Source organism: Sinohyriopsis cumingii, chromosome 8 (assembly GCF_028554795.1).
Source record: "Sinohyriopsis cumingii isolate HCF-2022 chromosome 8, ASM2855479v2, whole genome shotgun sequence".
NCBI lineage: Eukaryota > Metazoa > Mollusca > Bivalvia > Unionida > Unionidae > Sinohyriopsis > Sinohyriopsis cumingii.
This window is the reverse complement of record NC_142968.1, coordinates 54,474,339-54,489,574: the sequence shown is the minus strand read 5'-3', so window position 1 is coordinate 54,489,574 and position 15,236 is coordinate 54,474,339. Positions and strand designations below refer to the sequence as shown.

At 35.3% G+C, this 15,236-nt stretch overlaps 1 protein-coding gene across 1 annotated transcript; it reads right to left on the bottom strand.

Annotated features, from left to right (window-relative positions):
• Window positions 1-5,853: 5,853 nt before the first annotated feature.
• On the bottom strand, window positions 5,854-13,006 carry LOC149793551 (uncharacterized). Its single transcript, XM_089966419.1, has 3 exons — window positions 12,880-13,006; window positions 10,269-10,645; window positions 5,854-8,324 (listed from the first exon to the last, which is right to left on the bottom strand). Exons 1-3 carry the CDS (start codon window positions 12,980-12,982, stop codon window positions 7,920-7,922), a joined length of 885 nt encoding a protein of 294 aa, XP_089822545.1. The 5' UTR covers window positions 12,983-13,006; the 3' UTR covers window positions 5,854-7,919.
• Window positions 13,007-15,236: the final 2,230 nt, after the last annotated feature.

Below are 15,236 nucleotides of genomic sequence, written 5' to 3'. Positions count from 1 at the left end.
GTTAAGCCAAACTCATAATTATCATATATGCTACTAAAGTCCCCTAAGTTTGTCACCACAACATAGAGTAATAATGCGGGCATTTTTTTATTTTTGTACGGTAACTGAATCACTTTTATTAGCACATATTACAATCGCAACTACTTGGCCAAGGTTTGATATCAAATATTTTCTAGAGAGTCACTATAATGCACGACAACGGGGTGGGATTTCATCGTGACACATTGGTAGATTTGGAAAGAGGTAAGGATATAAACGAAATGGCACTATACGTACATGTGAAATTTTACGTAATGCCGCCATTTCGTAAACATGACCCTCTTGATACAAGGGGAATGTTTCATATAGAAACATCCATAGGCGTAACATTGGGGTAAAACCATAGGCGTAACAGTGGATGTCAGTATGAGTATGTAAGGGAACTATACATTATTATCCAGCAATAGTATTTGTGCATTAAATTTTTCTTCCTCCACACGCAAATGCTTTCTGAATATATTTGTCGGAAAAAAGTTTATGTTTGTGCCAAACCTCTTTGCTATCAAACCTCTTTGCTATCGTCTAAGGAAAACAAAACTTGGTTGTCCAATATATTGTCTAATTTGTATTCTTTTTTCCTTTCCTTATATAACAAAATCTTTTTCTTGGCATCCGTCCGTCTACGGGAGACGATGCTGTAGCTTCAGCGTAAAGTGTTGCTTCGCCTTCTTCCTGGCTCTCTTTTCTGCGTGCTTTATGTTACTGTTTTCCTTGGCTTTTTGAACGCCCTGTCTGACAGCTAGGCGCTAGGTGGAGTAGTCGTTAGCACAGCTCTCAAAGTCGTTGACGTTGATGTTGGCCGTTTTCATGTCATTCTTACAAACGTCTTTGTAACGCAGCTGTGGCCGTCCAGTCGGTCATGCGCCTTCTGCTAGCTCACCGTACCTTGTGAATGCGGCCTGGGTCCATTCTCTTGACGTGGATGAGTCAGCAAAGGCGCCTTTCGCTGAGAAGTGAGATAATACTGTTCATGTTGGCATGTCCAGAACCTCTATGTTGGGCACTATGTCCTGCCACTGGATATGCAGAAAACGACGCAGGTATCTCAGGTAGAAAGATGAGTATCCTCTCGTGTCTCGCATATGTGGTCCATGTCTCGCTGCTGTAGAGGAGCGTGCTGAGCACACAGGCCTAGTAGACACGCAGTTTGATCTTTGCAGTGAGATTGGTGTTGTTCCAGACACTCTGATTCAGTCTTGCCATCACTGTTTCTGCCTTGGCAATCCTGCTGTTCACCTCAGAGTCAATGGAAAGCAAGCTGTAAATAGTGGACCCGAGTATGTGAAGTTCTAAACAACTTCCAAGTTGTACCCCTCGATGGTGATGTAGAGAGGGGAGTCTGCCTCCATCGCCATGACGTTCATTGTCTTCAAACTGATGGTCAGTCCAAACTCATTACAGGCGTGGGAGAGGTGACATACCAGTAGTGCATCCAGTGTCCGTGTGTGATGTCAAGGCTGCATCGTCGGCGAAGGAAAAAGTTCAGTAGATAATATTTACTTCACAAGATTAACAGAGGTAAATATTCTCTGCTAAATATATTCTGGTACATGGAATAAATAATTTAGCAGCATCTCTTTTAGTTTTTGGTCTTTTAGCTTCCTCCAAAATTGTTTCCCAATTAAATTCATGTAATCGAATTAGATCTCGATTGAATGATTTATTTATATCAGGCGCTTTAAATAGCGCCTGAATCAGCTTTGTGTGATCAAGCGATTCAGGTGAGTGTGATAGAGAAAGAGAGAAAGAAAAGAAAGAAAGAAAGAAAGTACGAAAGAAAGATAGAATGAAAGAAAGAAAGCGAGAAAGTAATAGATAGAGAGAAATGAGAATGCGATGTTTTAGCACCAAAGTCGTATGAAACAGTGATAGACATGATACATTTTGTCGGCCTATTACACATTTCAATGCCATCTGCCCACTCTCTCGTGTCTTGCAAATAATATATTTACAAACTTTATTTGTTGTGGTCCAAGGTTGACATTGCCGGTGTTGTAGCAGGAGACAAGCTCCCCACTCATCGAGAAATATCCCATACGGCAAGCGTCTTTGATCGCCTCTGTCAACTAAACTACATCTCCTGGCCTTCGCGAATGGCTTAGCTTCAAAGTCCGGCGACCATGTGCCAACTAACATGAGAAAGGGTGCAGACGAGCCATTGGAGTCTTAAAACCAGATTCTTCAAGTAGACGAGACTCGTATTTCATGGATGGGAGATCCTCTTGAAGAATAAAAACTTCGATTCCAAACCTCTGCTGATTTGCGGCTATACCCACTCACGTGAAAGGCTATGGGAGTAAACCCCGACAGAAAATCCGAAAACGGAATCCCTAAGGCGGTCTGACATTGACTTCAACGTCATTCCGGCAACTCTTGCGTCGCCTTTGGTGATGAGTTGTATCGGCATTCGTCGTTCCCATGGATCCTCCGAATGCATGAAGTGGATGATCTGCTGCATGGGCAACATGTGATTATCCATACCACCCTGCCCAGGCTTCGTAGCTGCACTAGAGAGGACACTCCAGCATCGTCGTAAGGCGTCGGCACAACATGGGAAGTATAAGTTTACCGGTTCAAATTCATAGCTCTATTGGCATAGGGCTTGGCTCCAGGGGTTACTTTATTTTATCTGACATATTCTAGAATTCTCCAAAGCAGGCTTGCGAGCTGCATCAGTATATTCTTGGAGCTATCGTATCAGTTACACATATACTGTCTCCAAAGATTTTCTACTTAGTTTGAATTGTATTAATTTAAATGCAACCATTGGCATTGAAATATTGTCACACAATTCGAGTAAAACGTTTGGTTTAACGACAAATATTCAATATTGGGCTTTGATGTTCCCAGAAATAATAGCACTACTGTTATTGGAAGAAAAACAACAGATTTAAATATACACCATAACTCCCCTTCCTTATCTATATTTGTGTATCTTTTGTTCTTATTGGTGTATGATATCCAGCCAATGACATAGTCTCTTTTTACATTCGAATCGAATTATATTCTAGTAAGCCCAGTATCAAACTCACCCAATGTGTCTCTGCTAATAAGTAGTAACAGGTCTGGAAAAAATACTAAAATAGAAGAAGCTGATTCCTTAAAAAAGAATAAAAGCTAAAGGGTGTATATTGATCGTGTGGTATTCAAATCTATCGCGTTTCCGACCCACATCTCCAGAATATTTGTGGTATTTATTTTATGCCAACCAGGAACAAAGCTGTTAACATTGACAATTATGCTAAGTAATAACTATGATGGCTGCATATTGAAATGAACACCAGGCTACTTTTGCGGGTACACAATGAAGCAGTTGTTGAATTTGATGGCATTGCCCCTATTGGGATTCTTTATGCTTGATGCCAATGCCATGTCAACAAATTTGCAATATATTTGTTGAACATGTGGGCCCGTCCCCTTGTACAGGCACCCTATTTGTCTGCTAAAACGCGGTTGTATATGTCTGATCACCAAAACGTACCGTTTGGTCCACATACGCATGCGTCATTCTCAAAACCCCTGTTGACTCTATAAAAACGCTAAACAATAAAGATATCAAAGTTTTAACCTAATGTAAATTGGACTCTAGGCCATAAAATTATGAATGGCATAGAATGGCATTGTTTGTTTCCGTGAACAGGGATGTACAGGTCCAAAGGCCACATTCGGATACGGGAGGGGGACTTAATTCTAGCATCGGGTGGAATCTCACCCAAAGTGTAAACATTGTCGCATAAAACAGAGGAAAGTGGAAGGATGTATAGATGGTCATTCAGGTTATTTATAAAACCTATGTGCCGCGACTTACAAGACCAAAAGCCACGCTCGACGTGCGGAGAGCTTAGTCTACATGGGCTATCTAAAATTCGGTGACCCTCCCTAAAGTATCGATAATCCACAGATGTCTCGGCGTCCCACTCCAGACCTGTCAAATACTAATTATAAGAACTTTATTCACAATACCACTGCTCTCGGTCCTTTGATTTCCTACGTTAATCCCTGTTACTTGGAATTTTTCTTATGTCTGTCGACCATGTCTCCCGCTACAAACTGGAGCACAAGCTGCTCGTAGCCGACGCTGTTCATTTTCTATATGCGAGGCATAAGACATGAAATTTCTCTGTCTTGCATTCTTCCATTTAGCTTACATATTCGTCATTGTTGATTCCCCAACTGGAAGGTAATAAAAAAACGAAGGAATGCATAGTCAACTGCGTTATGAACGGCAAAGACAACTACTATATCAGGGCGATAAATAAATAGTGTGCTCTACCAAGAACATCCAAAAGTAGTCTAGAGCCGTCCGGTCAGAGAAAACAAAAACTAATTCCGCATAGGTGTGAAACACTACATAATTATGGCGAAATTCAAAACATAAAATATATATCGCCCGTAGAATAATCATTATGTACATCAGCACAACAAATCCTCGATGAATGAATGAAAAGTAGCATTCCAATGGATTTGGGGCGGCAAGGTGAATGATGTTGCCAGTTAAGACTCGACAGCTTAAACCTAGCGCCACCTGTTGGTGCCAGTGGTATGTAAGTGCAAGAGTTATTGCCCACCGTCTATATTATATTGAGTGAAAAGAGGAATTTTCGTTTTGGGAATCGCTGGATGGGGGAGGAAGTAGAACTTTTATTCTTAACGTGATCGATAAACGCCTTCGAAGGAGAAATACATACATCAGAGTATCTGTATAGTTTTAACTGTAATATGGAAGAAATCACATCCTGTCTTCGACGTCCTAGAAATATGTTCTGGGCGGAGGATTGGTGCTGTTGTTTAGAAGTGCATACGTGTCGTTTTTTTCACTCTATTGACATTCACAGTTGTTCCATGGAAAGCGCTGTTGCTTTTGGAGAAGAAGACGAATATAAATAGCTGCGGAAGATATCGACATTGGGTGTTTAAAGAAATAAACAAAAATAAACAACATTTGTGTACATTCCAAACCAAATCCGGAAACATTTTCAAAATTCTGTATTCGATCAGACATTATACAAATGTGAATATAACCATAATAAGAACCGAGGATACCACATTCACTTTACATAATTAAAGTAAAGAGCGAGAAGATTACTGGATAGATTTTTGTAGTGGATATAAATGTGAACAGTTAACGGTTATATGAGATATTCCATAGGTAATGTATTGTATGATCAACTAGCAGTGTATAATTGTATTATTCTGAAATGGTGCATGCAAACATGAAGGCAACAAGTCATCGAATTCCTGGAACAATGAGTTCTTGCACAAGTTATGATATTTGCAAATCAGCTATTTTAAATTTATAATATTGGACTGTAGTACCAATATAACAATCAAGAATGCGATTGAATCAATTCACAATAATCTCAAAACAATTTCAATACAGTCGATGAGCACTTATTAAATCTAACGAATGATATAGATACATTATTCCTCAAAAGTAACATCTGAACACTACCATAAACTCTGATTATATATTTCTAAGTCTGATATGATAAAGGTACGAATTGGTTATCTATCAAGTCCCCTTGATACACAAATTTCCATTGACCTATGATATATATTTCCAAAGGAAAATCCAGACTAATTCGTAACTACGATCATGCCTTGAACTCAAATTAAAATGAACATCTTATATACTACTTATATTCATGATGAAAGTCTAGTAGGAGAACAATTCCAACCACAATTAAGGACAAAAACGAAGCATACAATATATACATATATAACACCTCCCCAATTAAATATTAAGATTTAAAGCATAAATATATTTTTACGTACATTGTACTATAATAATTAAAATAATATAAAAATAGATCGTATTAATAAAACCCAGTTTAATTACACAAACAAAACAATATGATACATTTATACACGTGAAATTGCATCTTCGATCACATCATTTCGCTTGATGTGCCTAATATCAAGGTTGTGTTCCTGCAGCATCAAATTCAAACTCAACAATATTTTATTTTGTTTCTCGTTTTGTTAATGAAAGTAACGATTTTAGGTGTCTTGATCACTGAATACAATAATCAGTGGAGCTAAACAAACACTTGAAATGGTGCAACGACAATATCAAGCCAAACATTCGTTCTCGTTTGTAAAGTAATTGTCTGGTGATTGTTTAATTTTGTAGAAAAAAGCACATTGAATGAACCACAGAATTTTAACATTCTTGAATAATACTTCACCAACGCCTACCTTTATTGCAAGAACAGGACATTTTTCATACTTTAATTTGGAGCTAAAATAATGGTTTGCCTATTTGGGGCTGAAAAAGCGGTGCACCATAACGTATTCCCGTTTGTTTGTGAAAAGATTCCTGACGTTTTTCAGACAAATGTAACTTAGATATCTTACTTAATAAGAAGTCACAAGCTCGGTAATTAAAGCTAAATTTGAAGACAAATATCGATGATAATATAAAAGACTATCCAAAAATTGGCACCAGCTGCTTTTTCCTAATAAGAACCAGGAATTCAGACATAATCTTGGCTTTACCATTTAAAGGTTTAACCAGACCTTTTCTAATAACAAGTCATAAACATGTGACACAAACAAGGAAAAACTAGATTTTACATAAATTAGTTGTCAGATCTGCATCATTGCTGTGCTCAAAGAATTTCCGAATTTTTTCGAAGTGATCTTTCCAGTTGTAGCCGTAGATGATTACGTCATCGATGTACGCATACTCACATGTCTCTTGTCCAGATGTCATCATGTTCATTAAACGCTGAAATGTTGCCGGATAATTGTTCATACCAAATGACACCACATAATACTTTATCTCATTAAATCCATCATATTTATATAAGTCTATCTGGAGTTGAAAAAGCATAAATTTCGTTTGCTCTTGCCGTCGATGAGTATGTCAGAATCCTTTGAAAATGCGAAACGTGGTGACATATGTTATATTTTCAATTTTCTCAATGTAATTATTCTTCTTGCCATTTACAATGCTTCGTTTTGGTGGCACTGTTGGAATTTCTCTAGTGAGTAGTACACGTGCAGAATGTAGCATCTGATATAGGCACAAGAATATATGGTGAACTCCAATTGCTTTTACTTGTTTATATAAAATCATCTTCCAGTAGTTATTGTATTTCTTTTTTCAAACATTCTTCTTTGAAAGGATTAATCCTGTAAGGACGATGTTTTTCAGGTGAAGAATATAGAATATCAATGTCGTTATATATTGCATTTGTCCAATTGGAACATAAGGAAACAAGTGCCCATATTTACATAAAAATGTCTGATTTAATCATTTCATGTTGTTCTAGATATGAAAGTTTAATATTTCATGTAAACCTCTTGTCTACCACTTATAATCATAAAAATGTCAGATATCCAGCCCGTAATTACGGACAAAAATTAAGCATACAATATAGATATACATAATCAGGTGACACCCAGTCATGTCGCGTTCAAAATTTTAAATCGAAATTATGACAAAATGCACTTAATTCCAATTTAGTAACGTATATCATATAGAATGATCTTGTTGAAATTACGACATTTGTCTACAGCTATGAAATGATGATTAATATAAAGATAGCGTCAAACAATATTTTCATAATGTTCCTTTTAATTTTAATGAAACGTTTGGAAGTATATTTAGATGATTTTGGCTTGGATTGATTTGGTTGTTGCTGTATGGCACAGCACTTCAAGTAAATTAGTTAGTGCCGACGCAAATGCATTAAAGTGCTTGCCCATGGACACGCCAGAGTAGCTTACACAGACTGGTTAGATGGTAGGATTCGAACATGCACTTTTGCAGCCTTGAGTCTGGCACCAAAACCATTGAGCCACCGTAGTTCTTGTTCATGTATGCGTCGTCTGATTCAAATATGTCTTGTGCAGTAATTCACGAATGTATACTATTACCCAGTAATTGGAGTTATATAAGATGTGTCTCTTTCATTATCGTCATTTCTTTCAACATGAGATATATCAACAGGATTCGCAAAATCATCTATTGGTGCTATATATGTTTGACGTGTTCCAAGCGCATCGGTTTTCACGTTCTCACGATGTTCAGTAGGATGGGGATGATCACTGATTGGGGTAATATAGGTTTCTTCCTGAAATATGTCAGACGGACGAAATACATCACTGATTGGGGTTATATAGATTACATCTGTTACATGTTCAGCTGGAGTCTCAATATGACATATTTCTACAGAACAGGCATAGTCATATACTACGTGTTCAGCAGTCCTTCCAGTTTGGTGTGAATGGTTTTCAAATATGTTGTCCATCCTGTGATCGTGGACTGACATAGCATCCTGAAGAAAAAGGATATGAGGGAATATATTTCACGAGTTTTATTGTTGCAGAGAAGGCAAGGAATAACAGAGTAATTACTACGTTGGATATCCCTGAGCTGGATGAAAGGTTTATAGGGGAAAATTTGCCGAATGAGGTGAAACGTCATGCATCTACATTGCGTACTGGGTAGAAACATAAAGACCTCTTAGCTAATTGATAACTAAATCACCGCGAGTCATCTATCTTAAACTGACTTCTGTATTATCCTAGTAAATTACGTGTGATAAAAGGTGCGATAACTGTTAATCTAGAGGACATTTATGCTTATATAACTTAGCTTGGTTGAACATTTTCCTCCTTTTCTCATGTTGCGAAGACTGAACTTTCTAAACTTTTTCATGCAGAATGTACATTTTGACCTTCGAGAGTTGCTTCTTTCAGTGCAAACTGATACAAGACTGCGAGCGACTGTTCAGTATCTCTTCTTTTTCCTTAGCTATATCAATCAGGGACATGTAACATTTGTTAATGTACGGAAAATCAGCCAGCCGACTTTCTTCCGTCTCCCGTTTTGTCAGTCAATGGGATAGGATATGCAACGTAAAGTGCCTTATTCAAAGACTTATGAATGTGCCGAGTACTAGCATCTGGACGGTTTCGTCATGTCCTTTTTGCAAGATTCAGCACATCCCGGACAAGGAGAGCAATGTAATCGGCTCTTAAGGGGAAGATTGAGGAATAATTGTGTCTGCCCTCCAGAGAGTTTTCTTCTCCTCGTTACAGGTATAAACAATGTGGCTTTTTCAAATTCTAGATTTTGACATTTTGTTCCCTGAAAATTTGTAATTAATTACTGATAAGCTATATCAGCATAATAATGATAAGTATCAAAACTAGCCACGGATAACATGTCGAATTTGTAAAATTACATTTTTATTCCAGTGTGTGTTGTGAGTATATAATGTTGCCGATTGTTCTATCTCTGTTAAAAAGTTTTGTCAAGTAACCAGGATAATCTGTTAATGACATTAATTAAGTCTGTGAATGTAATAGTTTATTCTGCCGACTTCATGGAATACGATAAATATCTTCGAAAATTATTTATTCATACTCATACTATTATAAATTTTAAGCGTTTGGTCTTGCATTCAAACTATTGTGTTTATTTGAAGTCATGCAGAACGATTTGATAAGGCTTCATAAACATTAGTTTCCTCTGCATCTCAAAGGTCTCTTGGTTATGTTTAACTGATTAGGTGATTGTTTGTCTATGTTTATATGATATATAAAACGCAGGAATTCTAGAACGTTATGAAGTTTTAGTCTTTGTAAATTTATACCGGAAATATTGTTTTGATAAAAAAGCACAGTAAATGTTTGCAATGCTGGGTTTTCTCTTTGCTTTGTATAAGAGAGTAACAAACACTGTCACCTTTCAAATCGCAAAACGAATTTAACAACCTTTTCAATTCCTCAATAGAGTAACACCTGTCCAGTTACTGTGACGAAAAGAAGGTCAACATGTTCTTACAAACTTTCACATATAGGTCTGGATAGTTTCCTCGCAAAACCTTCCTTCGGTATTGTGCTGAGAAATATTCTATGATCAGTAGACAGAGTAGAAATATCCTCTATACCGAAATGTACAATTACTTAAACAATTTTGAAAGGAATCATTTGATATACGATTTAAGGACACTAGAGTAAACATTTGAGATCAAAAGTACTGACACGCAAACAAATTATTGTTTTCTGACATCAACAGCTATTGCAAGTCAAGACTTGCACAATAATTAAATTTCTAAGATGAATAAACGAGAACAGATATATATATATATATATATATATATATATATATATATATATATATATATATATATATATATATATATATATATATATATATATATATATAAGAGAGAGAGAGAGAGAGAGACAGAGAAGTATATAGTCCATATTACTTCATCAATGGCGCAGTATGGGTCTTCTTGGAGTTTTGCTGCAGAATTATCTTCTCGTACATCTTGTTCAGAGCTACTCTTGTCACTCCTCAAGTCATCACTAATTGTACTATTTCGAGTTTGACATTTTGTGCTGTGCAATGCGTGAAGCAAAGGTCGTAAAGGTACATTTTCTCTAACTTGATTCCTAAAGCTTTTTGTGTGGTCAGAAAGGTTTTGCAAACTTATGGAATTATCGTACTTTAATCTCTTAGTTTTTCTGGATTCATGTTTCTGCACTACTGTATAAGGCGGAGATCTGTTTGAGCTCCCTACTTCTACTTGGGGTATTTTACTGTCAGTCTGTCCAATACATGGCTGGCAAAATTCTCCTGAATCTGCAACAAGGTTCAAAGCAATATTAAGATAGCTAGCATACAGTATATTGTAAGCAGTATAATGCTTGAAACTAATTCCCAATTTAATAGTAATATTGTCACCGCAATGTTTATCCATAATGTTCATTATGATATTTCTCCAAACCGAACTCTTACATTACGCAGCGTCAGGGTACATTTGATCTCATTGCATTCAGAAAAAAAAACACATCAAAGATTTCATCATTTTTCGTGTTTGAATCACAGAGATGAAAGAGAATATGTTATACACACCAAACATTGACATCGTACTGATAAGAGAACATCGCGTAAATTAATGACAACTTTTCATACTGAAATCGATTAGGCTATTCGTTTTAAAGTGCTTTAAATTTTGTTGTCGCATTTACACAATATTTATTGTTGCATGAAACACCCCGTTCCTTCATTATAAACAGTAGTGAATCTGAAATATTGACTAAATTATTCCGATACACTCTGCCAAATGTAATCCTTTCTACCTTTTACTAAATGAAAACGCTATAGTGCTAAAAATGCACGAAAATGATTAATGTTTAACGTTTCGCATACTTATGTAAACACAATCGTATATATTTCCATTCTCAGTGAACTTTATTGCTAATTCCAGGACATATAAAAGATTTGTCTATCCTACATGTTGAACTCTCAGGCACTTCTATTCTCAGGTTAATTAATCCGTTTGTGCCACTATGTTAAATTTTCCTCTGGGTACTACAGATATCTCTTTGAGCAACTGTTTAGGACTCATCGCAGTATGCATTTGGATGACACCAGACAAAATTACCAAGAAGTATGTTGGATTTTGTATTCATGGCAGGATAACCACATTAGCAAAGCCGTTTACTTGGACAGGAAATAGCTGCGAAATTGTTTTCAAAGAGATGAAGAAAGCTGATTTAGATATATTTGAAAGAAAGAAATAATTTTTACATATAGTTCATGCTTTATTAGTCACATATAGGTACGGAAGGAAGGCGGAGATGGTTTTGGAGAAAACAGCATTTTATAAGCGTTATGCTATCTGTAGGAAACTTTCATGTTCGTAGGTTTACATGGATGAACAGAAGGCGTATAACTAAAATATTACAGCATAAAAACAACTCGAGCTATTGTTATACGTTTTATTCCTTACACAAGAGACATTGTTCTGTATGCATTGATAGCGCGACGCCTCTAAGCAATATGTAATTGTGCTTGAATAAGAAATAAACCTTAGGCCCACCCAGCTAAACATTGAAACATCCTAAATGATGAATAAGTTCGACTTATAATATGGATCGAACATTAAATTAGCACGTAATGTTGTAAAACATAATCCCCGAAATAAGACCCGAATTTATCGCGTTGTTACTTCATTAATATGCCATATACAATATGTATGTATGTATGTATGTATGTATGTATGTATGTATGTATGTATGTATGTATGTATGCATGTATGTATGTATTTATGTATGTATGTATGTTTGTGTGTGTGTGTGTGCGTGCGTGCATGCGTGCGTGTGTATGTGTGTGTATGTATGTATGCATGTATGTATCAATGTATGTATGTATATATGTATGCATGTATGTATGTATGTATGTATGCACGCATGCATGTATGTATGTGTGTACAGTGCACTAGTTATAAACTTTCTTCAGTTTCTTCAAACAAGGTACTACTATGAATAAAAAAGCTAAACCAGAGTGAAGTATGGTATCTATCATGTTTTTATGGCAGGCCTTACGTTTTCACAACATTGCCTTATAATTAATATTCCTCTTTAATTTTATAGTCAAAAAGATAAGCAAACCCCGACATAGTGAGTCTCGGTGTATACATTTTGAATTTTTCGATTTCAGAATTTGTTAAGTTGCTACATATTGTACATATTTGCAATATCAGAACTTTGCTTGAGTGTTATCCTCAAATTGTTTGAAGTCCGAGAACATTTCATTCATATTTTTCAGAAATATGATTATCGAGTGCAAAGAAACCTATGATTTCAAACATTTTTTCAACGAAAAAAATAATATAAAGTATAATATATTTCTTTTGACATCATTCGTATTCAGAACTATTTTTTAAAAATTTGTTTTAGCTTTCAGGAACTAAAGTTTACATGGCCAATCGCCTTAATTTGGCAATATCATTAGAATATTTATGCTGGTCATTGTATGGAGGCTATGAAAACTATACGGTAGATCTGACTCATGAAAACAATAAATCATACCTATTACTCTGGTTGTTTTTTTACGCCAAAGCGTGACTAACATTAAAACTCCAACAATGAGGAGTAAGGCGGAAACAATGACTGGTCCTATCCAGTACTGCATTAGTCGGAGACCTGAAAAAGTAATTTATAGACTATTTGCTGTATAATAATAATAATAATAATAATAATAATAATAATAATAATAATGCTGAAACAATGACGCATTGTGAAACAGAACATTACTCATTATATGATGACTATGTGAAAATGGAACAATTGTATTGCTTGCGGTCCATATATAGTATGTCATGTAATAAAAGAAATCAATATTCATAAATTAGTTGATATTTCTAACATCTGCTGCAGCGTCCAGCGCGAACATAGATTTAAAATGGCAAAAGTGGAAAAGATATCATTGTGCTTGAATATATCATTTTCGCGAGACACACATGTATATAAATCATGCAAAATTCTTATTCATTTCGATGCTTTTGATGAATACGTTTGAATTGAATATTCTCCTACGGACGTTTCAAAAATAGTCTATTTCTCATTGCCCTTAATCATGGGGATAATGTTGATCTTCTCCATGGTTAATTCTGCTTCTTATGCATATCCCCTAATTTAATTTTTCCACCAGTGCTCAACTTCTCTGCGAAATAGAATTGTATTATAATAATGTCGGAAGTAATTATTATGACTACTACTACTACTACTACTACTACTACTACTAATAATAATAATGATAATAATAATAATAATAATAATAATCAACGTAAATTTATCTTTAATGGATTAATAAGTAAAGGGTTCATGTTACACAGGGCATTATGCAGTACAATGCACAGTGTTCACATAATCTACAAGACAGTACGTACTACACACGATAAGGTTTATCATAAACTGTAAATAAGATAATATGACAAGTTCTTGAAACAAAACTATACAATAATATTCGGAGTTAAATAGATTGTTTTGCATATATATGAAAAACCAGTAAAAGTTGTATAATATTAGTATGTAATGTATTTCTTCAAACAGCACGATCGCATATATAACTCATTGACAAGATGGTTTGGGATTTATTGTTATTGTTAAAATGTTAATAAAAGAACGCTAATGTTGACTATGAACTTCAAGGACTTAGTAAAAATATTCATACACTCTGGTACCTGATTGTTTTTAACTTTATAAACAATTACTGTTTCATTGTATTTTATTATATTTTAGTAATATCACAATTTTATGTTTTCAATATAAAATTGCATTGGGTGGTTAATAATTTTCATCTAAAAGAGTTCTAGAGACCTTCATATGAATGGATCAAACACGTTTATGGATGTAAGATGAACAATGCCCACTAATACTGGGAGAATAATCAGCATGAAGCAACAGAGATTAAGTGAAAAGTGATACGTTATTCTGTCGTGCAAATGATTAAGTCAATTCAAAGGTAGGAACATGTAGGAGATTTGGTTCTATACATAGTATTCTTTGTTTATTCCATCATAAATCGTCATCAATTGTGATTTCTGAAAGGTTTTAACGAGTGACAAATTCAAAGTTGTCACGTCCGCAGCATAGGGATAGATCATGTTACATTCTCCTTTTCTTCTAAGTAGTGTCAATTAGTAAAGCCTTGTGTTTTGGGAAGAATATATGAACATAGCATTGTTGGTACACCAATATCGTCAATATTGATGCATCCCCATACACAGAAATATAAGTATGGTTAGATATGATAACCAATAAAAAGTGATAATCAGTGAAAAGGAAAGTATTCAAAGAATGTATCCTTGAGACACTCTTAAAGTAAAATGGGGTGGATCTCTTAAAGCGTACCTAAAATAACTGGTATGGTATATGCAGATTCATTATTATCTGAGGATTTGTTACTAGCTTAATTGAAAGATGTGACTGACCAGTAAAATTGCTTTTCTAATAGGAATGAGTAATGTGGTAGTAGGGATACCATTATCCATTTCTTTATATCAGTGATTGTTTATGTTTATAGAATACCCACAAGTAAACACAATGTGTACCATGGTATACATAAACCGAGTTTCGTGTTCAACGTGTGTATATATACTCAGTTTCCTATAACCGAAATCACTACAAGATGCTACATATATATTGCAACCACTATGTTAATCGTTCACCATTCGTATGAACTATTAAAGGATTGTCAGAGACGAAAAGCCGAATTGATATATTACGAAAGATTCCACAAAATTAGTATACTATTATTACTCATGATGGATTCCCATTTTTCTAAATAAAGATACGGCTAAGAAATCTCATTAAAGTATTTCTTTCTTAAATGATCGTAAGCTGGATAAACAGAAACAAGATATTAGTTTTCCGACATATGTCAG

Bases quoted from the DNA above. Each gene is read 5' to 3' on its own strand.
- LOC149793551 (XM_089966419.1), bottom strand. From the start codon at position 12,982: ATGCAGTACTGGATAGGACCAGTCATTGTTTCCGCCTTACTCCTCATT. The intron at 10,646-12,879 runs GTATGATTTATT...ACCTTGTTGCAG, and splicing joins AAAAACAACCAGAGTAATAG to ATTCAGGAGAATTTTGCCAG. The intron at 8,325-10,268 runs GTAATATGGACT...CTTTTTCTTCAG, and splicing joins CATACTGCGCCATTGATGAA to GATGCTATGTCAGTCCACGA.